This window comes from Schistocerca piceifrons, chromosome 1 (genome assembly GCF_021461385.2).
Source record: "Schistocerca piceifrons isolate TAMUIC-IGC-003096 chromosome 1, iqSchPice1.1, whole genome shotgun sequence".
In the NCBI taxonomy this organism is placed as follows: domain Eukaryota; kingdom Metazoa; phylum Arthropoda; class Insecta; order Orthoptera; family Acrididae; genus Schistocerca; species Schistocerca piceifrons.
Window position 1 is genome coordinate 651,574,315 of NC_060138.1, and position 12,717 is coordinate 651,587,031.

The following is a 12,717-nucleotide window of genomic DNA, read 5'->3' on the forward strand; positions in this document are numbered from 1 at the left end:
TGGCCTGCAGCGCAAATAGACTGCAGTGAAAACAAGGTCAAATCACAGCCACACTGGGATGTATAATAAGCATGCCCCAAAGTCTTATGGAGCAATACTCTAACACAGGGCCGCACAAGTGCATCGCACAGTGCAGAGTGCAGAAGACGGCTGCGCGATGTTGACGACGGTGCAGACCCCCCACTCCTCGGCTTTGCGCAACAGCGCTGCCCCTCACTTCCTTAGCTTGTGTCGCTCGCGCCGCCTGTCTAGACCTGTTTCAAAGCTTTTACCCTGGTGTCTTTGTCATTGCCAAATACTAATGTACACTAGGTGGAGAGCTTAGTTTGGTGTACCGGGACGAAAGAGATTTATATATTAAATGTAATGGTAACAATTTTAAATTTGGTTTCAACACAAATGTATCATCCTATGTGCTCTTTATTTTATTTGCAACTATGCTACTAAGATCTGGAACAAGAGATTGGCTGACAGCAATTCTGAGAGAATTTTTTAAATTACAAATAGAAGTACTCGCACGCAGTCTAGTTTTTGTACGAGACAAAACAGAAAAAAACCTTTCACATACAAAAGTGGAACCAAACATAGAAGTAATCTTCGCTGCTTCTCTGTGTAACTTGGGAAATTCTTCCTTCGGCAAATTCTAGTAGAATTGGAGCAAACCTTTTGTATTGTAAAACACATCCTTTCGGTGAACATCGCTTTGCAAATCAGTTAGTTCGAAATGTAAATCTGAAGGCGCACTTTCAATATCCATCGAAAAAGGTTTCACAAAAACATCGAGAATTGGCTGCAGGTAGGTAATTTCCTGAAACAATAACAAATCCAATGTTAATAAATGAAAGTAATGTAAGCCGTTGTTTCGAAGTACTAAAATACGATAGATTTTAATAAACATGTAATGTGTACTATGGGTTTTAATGTAATGCTACTCTTGCATATGTAACGCAATCTCCTTTATTTAGCTGTATGTGATATACCGGCACATTACCTGGAAGGGATTGTAGCACCTCGACGTATTTTTCAAAGCGCGCTCCTTTCTGCAGAGATGCTGTCAAACAAAAACATAGTACCGTTTTGATTAGAGCGGTTATAAAAATCAGGCTGTTTTAATAAAGGTACAATTTATATCTCGCTTACCTAGTTCAGGAAAGTGTTGCGTATTTTTCTCTGAAAGGTTGTTTTTGAGCAGCTTCAGTTTATACGTGAAAGCGTTTATTTTGCTGATAATGTCGTTGATGAGACTGTTTTCTTTTTGGAGTTTCAGACTTAAATCATTTAGGAGAGCCAAAATGTATGCTAAAAATCCTAAACCAGCTACCCATTTAGGGTAATGAAAAAGTGGCTCCGGACGTCCTTTGCTCTCCAAAAACTGAGCCACAGTGTGGCGTAGTCGAAAAATTCGGGAAATCATTTTCCTTTTGCTCAGACAGCGCACCTCAGCGTGGTAGGGAATATCTGGATACTCCTCTTCAAAGGAAATCCAAAATTCTTTGAAATGACGATGAATGGATCCATGAGAACGAATGTAGTTCACGATACGCACCACTACCTTCATCACATCTTGAAGACCGATAACTTTCGCACAAAGAGCCTCTTGGTGTGCAAAACAATGAACGGAAGGTAAATTCGGCATGTTAAGTTTTTTCCGCAGTAGGCCAATAAACCATTTTGCTTTACCGCACATTGCTGGTGCCCCGTCTGTGGTTACGGAAAACAGCTTTTCCCAAGGGAGTCCTACTCCTTCAGCTGCCATTTCAACAGCTGCTAAAATATCCGCCCCTGTAACAGTGTCCTTCAACGAAATCATATCCAGGAGCTCTTCCGTTACATGTAGGTCGTCGTCCACGGCACGCAAAAATATTGCTAACCGAGCCGTGTCAAATGGTTCAAATGGCTCTGAGCACTATGGGACTTAACATCTGTGGTCATCAGTCCCCTAGAACTTAGAACTACTTAAACCTAACTAACCTAAGGACATCACACACATCCATGCCCGAGGCAGGATTCGAACCTGCGACCGTAGCAGCCCCGCGGTTCCGGACTGAGCGCCTGAACCGCTAGACCACCGCGGCCGGCCGAGCCGTGTCGTTAATATCCGTGGACTCATCAAGTTCGATGGAGTACGCTAGGAAGTTTTCAATTTTGGCTGCCAGTTGTTCATGCAAATTCTCAGCAATGTCGTTGATTCTCCGATGTATTGTCATTCTGGAAAGTGGTATTCTGCTGTACGCGGGGGCTAATGTGGGATTCATTGTCTCTACTACGTCCAACATAACGTTTTTTATTAATGGCCCGTCCATAAATGGCCTCCCAGCTCTTGCTAAACGTAGAGCAACTTTGTAACTAGCTCTGAGAGTCCTTTCGCAACACCCCTCATCTTCTTCACCCTAATGTAGAGAAAAAAGATATGTTAGCAATAATTTATGCGAAAACTAAGGAATCTAAACAAGTGTTATTTCGTTTCGCATGACCTTTAACCAAAATATACATGCTAAAGTACTTGCAACAAACCTCGTGTGTAGATACAGAATTCTCTTCTGCAAGAGTTTGCAACTTCCGTAATTCTTCCTCTCTGGCATCCCCTGTTATATCACTATACTTTTCTGAATGCAATTTGCTGTAGTGCCTTTCAATAGACCATTTTCTGACACACGTAATTAGTGTACCGCAGATTAGACATTTGGCTTTATCGTCACAACGCACAAAAAAGTAGGAGAGTTCCCATTCCGGTTTAAATTGACTATCGGCTATTTTCCCTTTTTTTGGGTCAGATGGTTCCATTACTCCGGTAATTGTCTTGCGCTTACGTATTCCAATGTTGACTGAGCCGTCTGGCAGCGCATTCGGCAGCGCACAGCGTCGGCCTCACCTAGCAAGCCGAGTTGAGGCGAAGTATGCCGAGTTGAACCGATGCACTGTGCAGGCACTCGCTGCACCTCGCTTTGCACGCGTGCGGTTTTCCGTGTTTGTGCGGCCCTGCTCTAACATTACCAGTCAAGTCACCCAGTAAATTAGCACGAAACTTACAGATCACTTCCAGATGCCTTAAGGCACTTTCAACATTAAATAACATACCACATCCTGCCGTGACAAATGATTAAGCCATTAACACTACGGCTGCCGGGCGCGTACACAATCGCAACGAGCCCCAAAGCGGTCAATATATTCTAAAACAAGTTAAAATTTGCATGAAAACCACTTAAAACACTCCACAGATGATGAGAAACGAAATGAAGAACATCAGCCTCCTTAAAATAGCCACTGTGGAACCAAGTTCAGAACCATCTCCGGCAGCTACCCATGAAACAATAAGTTTCAACAGTCTTCTTAGTTAAACACAGAATAAAGGTCATACGTAACTTGGAACTAGGTAATTACGAGCTGGGAAGCTGTTCAGCATGAGACGACGAACCCAGCACAATTTTGCACGTCAAAGCGCCCAATGGTCGGCACCGTACATCGGGCGCGACAAAAGACAAGGGCGGCGAGCACGGCGAGGCCCATGCACCACGGTTAGGGACGCAGGCTTGTTTTCAACACAAGTTGGCTCGTTGAACGCCGATCGGAGATCCTCTCTCACACGTTCACCCGGAAAACCGCAGGGGGGAAGGGGGAGCAGTCAAAGATAGCAAGATAGCCGAATATCGATATCAGCGATGCAAGTAGAACACCCTACCGCCAGTCGCCACGGCTCAGATATGTTGTCCATAACAGTATTTCTGCAGCTTGCTGGACTAACAGTAGAATGTGTTAGGTGTCATGCCTGTGGGCAGTGCATGAAGTTGACAACAGTTGCGGCGTCTCGGACTGGCGACCTAAATGTGGCGCTGTCAGCGCGACAGTATCTTGGCGTTCGATACGGCACGGCGTGGTATCTGGTTCGAGAAACCTAAGTGGGTCGTAAGGGAAACTCTTCTGCTTACATATTACTTTTGATGCAGATTCTCCTTAAGCTTTTGTGCGCATGAGACTGGTGTGAGTGTTAGGACTGTTTCTGACTGGTTTTATTTTTGTCGTGAGATGTGTTCAGAGTACGAGAATTTTGGAGTAAAATTGATGGACCGGGGGTTGTTGTTGAAACTGATGAGTCGCAGTCTGGTAAGAGGAAGTACGAGAGGGACTGTTCTCGGTTTGATTTGTGGGTGGGGAGGGCTGTTATTTAGGCAGGGGGCGGGGGGATTTGTGATTGTGTTTTTGAGTTTTTTCGGAGTCGTAGTAAGAACGAATTAGTGGGGCTCATTGGGGAATATATTGAGGAGGGTAGCACTTTCGTGTCAGACACATTTTCGTCGAGTAGGGGTGGGAAAGAGGGTTTATGAATATTTAGCAGTTAACCATAGCATTCGCTTTAAGGATTACGACAATGATACTTGCACTAATACCATAAAGGTATTTTGGGGTAATTAAACCAGTTATTGGGAGCGTAAAGTGGTGCTCTTCCAACGTGCAATCTCATTTGGATGAGTATTGCTAGCGGAAGAACGCCCCTGTAAATTTGTGTGTTCTTAGTGTTTTCCTGAGGGCCGTGGTGGAATGTATAGGCCGTTTTTTTTTTTTATATAAAGTAATTGATTTTTGTTTTCCTTTGTTCCTTGTTCTTTGTTGGTTTTGTTTTTGGGAGTTGTGTCGAATGGTTGAGGTTGATTTATAGGTGGATGGTTGTGGGTGTTCTGGAGAATTTGTTTTATGTATGTGTGTGTGTGTGTGGTGGCCAACCTAGATGATGTTGTAGGAGGCTTTTGTCGGTAAGTAACTTTTGTTTTGGTTGTATTCTACAGTAAATGTGATCTTTTGCCTGTTCTATACTTGGGGTGTTATGCTTGTTTTTTTAACTGATCAGATGAATATGGGGTTTTTCGGTTTTTAAATTGTTGGGGTTTTAGTTTTGGTGGTGTTTTATGAGTTATGTAAGTGTGTGAAGTTTCTGGTTGTAATTTCTTTATATGTGGTTTGCTAGTAGGTATCAAGAGCTGCGTTTGAGCTATACCTGTGTAGGTAAAGAGATATGTCCGAATCCACTTTTTGGAACTGCAGTTATTAGTTTTTTGGAATCGTGGGGTTCGTTTGAGCTACCTAGGTCCAGTGAAGAGTACGATACCTGTGGGTTTTGCGGCTGTAGCGTTATGTCCTAAGTTGAGGGTTTTTTTCTATAATACTTGTTTTTCGATGGTGCGGTGGTTTGTATTGTTACAAATTTAGCTTGTCCCCGTCCTAAGCCCCATATTTCCACCGTTTTCCCGTCGATTGCATTTTATAGTTGTAGCGAGACGTTCTTGTGTCGTTTTTGTTAGCGTTTGTTGGCACGTGTATGCAGTGACGACATCGTCGATGTTTTGTACACGGTGCAAGTAGGGGTTTCCGCCATATTGAAGACGTCACGGGTCAAAGCAGAAAAGTGGTATCAGACGCTTCCCTGATGCCCCCCGTTACACTAGTATCATTCTATATGTTTTCGTTAAGAGTGGTTTCCTAGCTGAACGTCCTGCACGGTTTGTATCTCCCAAGAAGTTCAACTTCGAACTTGATGATGCGAACGATTGTAATATTTGTGGAGCGTCATTTTTCATTCGGTAGAAGTTAATGGTTTGTTCTAAACATTTCTTGAATGTCACCGATGTCTATTTTGTAAAATTAGTACGTACATCCCATGGAAGGCTGATCTCTGCAGCTCCGTGACAATCATGTTCTGTCACACTCCTGATGGACATGGTTAGTTATGAGAGCTAATACTTTACCTATCATAATTGTTAACAAAACCGTTTCAAATAAACCTTACTAGAGATTGAACTTGTGACTTAGCGCTCCAGGGATTCCTTGTAAGTGTTACAAACGTCGTAAGTGTACCCGTCTGCTACAGGACCGCAGCTCCTGGTCTAGTGGCTAGTGTTGCTGCCTCTGGAACACCCGTATCCCGGGTTCGATTCCCAGCAGGATCGGGGATTTTCCCCGCACGGGGACGGGGTGTTGGTGTTTTCCTCATCATTTCATCGTCATTCGGGGAAAAGTGCTGCGACTGGACAGTGAGAAGATTGGAAATTTGTACGGGCGCTGATAAACCCACAAATCAAATATCATCACCGTCGTCGTCGTCTGCTGTAACCCCGCAACAGTTACTCCCTGTTGTCTTCATTTTAATTTATAACACGTGACGCCTTGGTGAAAGTGGTGTCGGCGCTGTTGCAGGGCGTGTGCGGCTGCAGCGCCGGTGCGCCCGCCTACCTGGGCCCGTCGCTGGCGGGCACGTGCGGGCCGGGCGCGTTCGCGCTCTTCATGGGCCTGCTGGACGGCTTCCTGCGGCGCCAGTGCGACATCGCCGACCCGTGCGGCCGCGTGCGCGAGCCCGACCCGCTGGCGCTGCGCGTTGGGGCTCCCTACGACTTCGTCGTCGTGGGCGGCGGCAGTGCGGGATCCGCCGTCGCCGCCAGGCTCTCCGAGGTGAGGCGACCGAGCAGTCGGAGGCAGGATAACTCAAGTTCTATGCATTTGGTGGCTCTGTCTCATCTTTGGCAGAATGCAAAATCTTGTGCTGAGTATTTCAAACAATATTCGTTTTATAAATTTACTGATGCCCAAGCAAACAAACTTGTTAATTCAAACACTGTTGGTAGTGTAGAAAATTTTAGTGACAGAAGAAATCACGAAGTGAATCCCACAGGATTGAGTTTTGGGTCCATTCCTATCCCTTCCACTGGGTGCTCTAAAATTCTCCTTACAAACTTCTACATCTTGTAGAGAGAAGTGAGTTGATAATACCATGAATTGGATCCGTACTACATCCGTTTGGAAACATGACGATAATATGACCACCTTTACAAAAAACAGTTGTATGGCATGATCCAGTATATCACTTATTTTACACTTCCACTGATTAATGACTAGAGAAACAAAAAAAGATGGTTCAAATGGCTCTGAGCACAATCCTACTTAACTTCTGAGGTCATCAGACGCCTAGAACTTAGAACTAATTAAACCTAACTAACCCAAGGACATCACACACATCCATGCCCGAGGCAGGATTCGAACCTGTAACCGTAGCGGTCCCTCGGTTCCAGACTGTAGCGCCTAGAACCGCACGGCCACTCCGGTCGGCGACTAGAGGAACAGAAAGGAAACTTAATCAGCTTTCAGGAACACTGTTGTTTACCTTTAAAGTTAAGCCGTTTTTGTACTTTTAAAAAGAGGGTTAGCATTCCGATCCAATACAAGCAAGGTTCCTTATGATGACAACGAAGTTGGGTTTACGCATTGTACCTACGAAAGATGTTGTGGTATACTTGCTCTATCACACCTGGTGTCTCTGCAATCTGTCATGCAGCGACGACAGTTCGTTCCACCAGATCTTCTTTTGTCTCTACAAGAGTCTCATAAGCGAACTCATCACTCGAACCCATAACAAAAGGTTCAGTGGAGTGAAATCCGACGATCGCGGAAGCCTTACGATTAGACAACTTCGGACAATCTATCTCTGTCCGAATCGTTGGTGGCGTGAAAAGTGAGCGGATGCGCCTACAGAGTGGTTCAAATGGCTCTGAGCACTATGGGACTTAACAACTCTGGTAATCAGTCCCCTAGAACTTAGAACTATTTAAACCTAAATAACCTAAGGACATCACACAAAACCCAGTCATCACGAGGCAGAGAAAATCCCTGACCCCGCCTGGAATCGAACCAGGGAACCGGGCGTGGGAAGCGAGAACGCTACCGCACGACCACGAGCTGCGGACGCCTACAGCGTGAACCACAGGCCCTGACGGACGTTCAGTGTCACAGCATCCAACAACACTTGTTGTAGGAAGCTCAAATTGATGCGACCCGCGAGCTAGGGTGGAAGCGTCTATGGTGCAATCACATGGTCGTCCACACTGATACCAAAATCTCTATTGGACTGCCTGGACATGGGTGGCATATGTGCTTTCGTCTTCCCAGACACGGCTGTTTCGAGAATTGAGAACATAGTCCCTAGCAAATTTTCGTTCAGCCGTGAAGAGAATGCGTCGTGGAAATACTAGGGGTCCGTTGTTGCAGCGTTGCAGAAACTGCTTACAGAAACCAACGCATGGAGCAAAATTGGCTGGCATTAGTGCCTGTATCTTTTGGACGTTGTAAGAATAAAGTCGTTGGTCATGCAGAACATAACAGACAGTGCCGGGAGCAACATCCACTGCTCGCACAATTGCTCACGTCCTCATTGACGGGTTCTCTTCAACGTGATGCAGTACGGCCTCTTTCATTTCGGGTGTGCGGCACCTCCTTGGAGTTAGCCTGCTGACGGTGGCTACCCGTTTTTCGAAAACGATGCATAATTGTAGTGAAAATGGTATGCGATGGAATCGGACGTTGTGGGCAACGACACCGATAAAGGCGACGAGGAATGCTGCCATTACCATGACCTTCGCGATACAGAAGGACTATGTTGGTGTATTCTGCAAACGTGTACTCAACCAAGTTGCTCTAACACTCACAAACACTTAAATGAGGCTCGACCCAGGTCATAGAGGTAGCATGATATCAGCCGATGCGACGTAAGAACTCCGCCCCGCCCCTCCCCCTGATGGCTAGCTATCAAACATGTTTTCAAACGGCCGTAGCACGGAATCGGTACGTTTCCGGACATGGATTCCGGATCAAAATAATGTCAACTCAGTCCCCTCTACAAGTCCTAGATCTTTGTAAGGAAAGTTACTGAACACCCTGTATAAAATCGATGTACACAGGATGAACAAAAATTCGTGCAATCGGACTTCGCAGTGCGATTCCTCGTTTATTAGCAATAAAAAAGTGTGTCTTACAAATTTCCTCTTGTGCATATTTCCGGCAGTAAATGAACGTTAAAGATGGGAAATCTGTCAGTATTGTAATCACACGTACCGTTACTACCTCCGTCAGCATATAGCCGTCGTGCAGTGCAGTTGGTACAGTGAACAGCGTTTTGGATTGCATGCAGGAGATCAAGGGCTCGATTCTGGATCAAAGTATATTTGTTTTTATTTACCAATTTCATTCTGCCGTGTAATACTCAAGTATACACCATTTTTTATGCCAGACGACATTTACATAGTACAGTGTTTTGTAATGGTGAACCTAACAAAAACACGGTCGACAAATCAGAAATAGATAGTTGAAGCAAATGGCTTGTCATAGGACAGAATAGCTACAAAAACAATTTCAATTTCGAGGTGCTAAGGATAACTGCACAGTTAAATAATTCAACGTCTACTAGTCATTTATACAACAAATGGCTCTGAGCACTAAGCGACTTAACTTCTGGGGTCATCAGTCACCTAGAACCTAGAACTAATTAAACCTAACTAACCTAAGGACATCACACTCATCAATGCCCGAGGCAGGATTCGAACCTGCGACCGTAGCGGTCGCTCGGCTCCAGACTGTAGCGCCTAGAACCGCACGGCCACTCCGGCCGGCATTTATACAACATGCAGTACGCCCGCTTAGAGGTAACACATGAGCAACCAGTGACAATAATAATTTCAATATTAATGACCGTATGACGTTTACAAAAGAATAAGTTTTCCTCTGAGCAGATACTCAAAACGGCCTTCCTGCACGTCCAAACATTGCGCGACCCTCTGGATCACACAGCTTTGGACTCTTCGTAACATGGCTGCATCCACAACTACAAGAGTAGCATGAACACGCTCTATCATTTTTTCCACATATGTCGGCGGAGTAGAATACACGTGCTGCTTCAAGTGTCCGCAGAGTAAAAAATCCAAGCGATTTACATCACGTGAACGGGGAGGCCATACAACTGGACTTCCCGTCCGAGCCATTTCCCTGGAAATGTTCTGTATAAATACCGTCGCACATCATTTCCAAAGTGTGGGAGTGCACCAAAAAGTTGGAACCATAACCTCTGCCGAACATTAAGTAGAACACCTTCGAGTGCGTCAACAAATAGTTTGAGAGGGGTGCATGTTACCTTGTGCAGTCAACCGGTAAGGCAATAAGTAGGGACCGAGACTCATGTCTTCCAATATTCTGGTGCAGACGTTGATGCCAAAGCGAACTCGATATCCACGGTCGCGGGGGACGTGCGTGTCATTGTCAAACCAATGGTGGGCATTATGCATATTGAAGAGGCCCTCACGAGTGAACGCTGCTTCATCTGGCCATACTACAGTGTTTGTGATGTTTTCGTTGGCTAACTATTGTTGGAACCATTTGCAGAATTGCATCCTCGCGTGACGGTTTGCAGGATGCCGTTGTTGCGTTAAATAATAATGACAGGAGTACAGTCCATGCTCGGGCAGCACGTCTACGACCGTGCGTTGCAAGACACGCAGCTGCCTTGCTGCGCTACACGTACTTAGGTACGGTTCTTGGTGTATGACATCCAGAATAGCTTCCTCAGTAGCTGGAGTACGGAGAGTCCATGGACGACCTCTGTCATGTGATGGTGGAAGGAGAGAACCTGTCTGCCGAAGGAGAAGCTCCACACGACGAAACATATTTTTATATGGATGACGTCCAGGAGCATATTCTCGGGCGAAAAAACCAGCCGGGTTATCAGATGCACCAAGGACCAGAAACATATCCAAATATTCATCATTTGTGTACGCCATCTGCGACACTGTTTTAGAGTAATATAAGAAGAAAATACGATATTTGTGCCAATGCACATGGAGTCTGTCTCGAGCTCTTTGCTCCGTTAGCAACTAGTCCCTGTCTTGTGAAAAACGCATGCAATATAAAACGTCATAAGTGGCGGCGGGCTGTTCCAGCTAACGCGCACCAATTCTCTTACAGTTTGTGTTCTGCATGATTCATGCAGACCCTAATAATTATGAACTGTTCGTTTTCGAATAACACTGTTTCCCTAAAGGTAATGGATGTGATTTTTCCACAGATTACAATAGTATAATAATAATAATAATAATAATAGTAGTAGTAGTAGTAGTAGTAGTAGTAGTAGTAAAGCATGGAGATACTTACTAAACAACATGCGCTTATAAGACTCAATGTTGAAAGGCATAATTAGTTGTTCAAGGGTGATAATACATGCAAAAGGTAACCGCGTTGGCCTGCCGTTGTGACCGAGCGAATCTAGGCGCTTCAGTCTGGAACCGCGCGACCGCTACGGTCGCAGGTTCGAATCATGCCACGGGCATGGATGGGTCTGATGTCCTAATGTTAGTTAGGTTTAAGTAGTTCTAAGTTCTAGGGGACTGATGACCCCAGATGCTAGGTCCCAAAGTGATTAGAGCTATTTGAAACATTTTTAACCGAGCTTGGAAATTATTTGCAAAGCACGATGCAAGCCCTCCTATTGACGAAAGGCCGCAACGAATTGTAATCGACCTGAACGTGCCAACTATCAGGGGGAGGGTAAAAAACAAACGGGTTTGGGACCTAGTAGATGCAGTGGTGCGAGACAATTTGCGTCCACGACGTGCAAAGGGTTTCTTTAAAAGCTGACCAGTAAAAGCGATTGTACTTCCATTTCTGCGTTCGCAGTACGTAAAGGCAAATGTTTTGAAGAAGAGCCACTGCAACCGCTGAATGACGATTAAGACGCCATATACCGTACCACACTGACTACTTTTAGCAAATAAAATCAAGCATGTGTCGATTCAGAATCGAACTCTCTACTTCTTGCATGCTAATCCAAAACACTATTCACTGCACCAACTGCACAGCACTTCTTCTGTCCTCTGACAAGGAAGTTACCGTACAGATGATTGCAGTTTGGACATATTGAGAATTTTTAACGTCCATTTACTTCCAAAAATACGCTTGGGTCAAGATTTCATGACAGACATTTTTGTATTTCTAGTATGTGAGGAATCGCTCTGCGGAGTCCGAGTGCGTGAATTTTGTTCACTCCTTATTACTTTGCTAATAAAATGTACATAGTTGGTCCAGCGCCTATTTGCTATTTAGACATTTGATAGGAACTTTTATCGACATTATAAGTTTCGGGGCTAGCTCTGTAACGCTTCAAGACAGGCAACTTGTGCATAAGGATTATCGAAGAAGAATGCTTAAAATTGTTGCCATTGTCGGAGTGTCGTACGGAACAGTGCAGGACACCCTCAGATTTAAATTCAGCGTGCGATTTGTTGTTGACAATTTCGCCCCCTGCCTGCTGACTCAGGTGCAGAAAAAACACTGCGTCGTAGTCCTCCAAGACCTCCGTCAGCGTGCCGTGGATGACCTTCATGTCGAGAATCTCCGCGGGTGACTAACCGTCAAAGGTCGCCGTTTTGACGCCATGGCGAGAATCCAGTGCGAATCGCGAAAGATGCTTGACGCGCTTCAAAAAGACTTCCAGGTCGCATTCCAGCAGTAGCAAAAACGTTGGCACCGCTATACAGCTATATGAAGTATTTTGAAGTTATAGTGTATGACGTGTGTAAGTAAGGCACTTGCTTGCAAACAGAGGCAGTCTCGAAACTTTTTGATGTCCTTCTCGTATTGTTTTATAAGACAAAATCGGCAGACAATATATAAAATTACAGCATTATAAGTATTATACTGATAAAAATAATAGTATGAGTTTAATTATCAGTCCAATATTGAAATATAGATAAAAAAGCACACAATAATTTCATGCAGAACACATCTGTGTAGAAAACATAACAAAACTAATCAATTGCAGCAATGGAATTTCTTAAAACTGTGGTTAACAATGTTTGCAGTGTGATTACGTACACATTTCGCGGTACTCTTACAAGGATATATTGCCGTGGCACT

General features: G+C 44.7%; 1 protein-coding gene across 1 annotated transcript in view; it reads left to right on the forward strand.

Annotated features, from left to right (window-relative positions):
- LOC124787137 (glucose dehydrogenase [FAD, quinone]-like) overlaps window positions 1-12,717 on the forward strand; it is a 204,024-nt gene that overhangs the window by 46,570 nt on the left and 144,737 nt on the right. Inside the window, exon 2 of the mRNA XM_047254316.1 lies at window positions 6,187-6,438. Within this exon, the coding sequence (XP_047110272.1) occupies window positions 6,187-6,438 (252 nt within the window). The remainder of the gene's footprint in view (window positions 1-6,186; window positions 6,439-12,717) is intronic.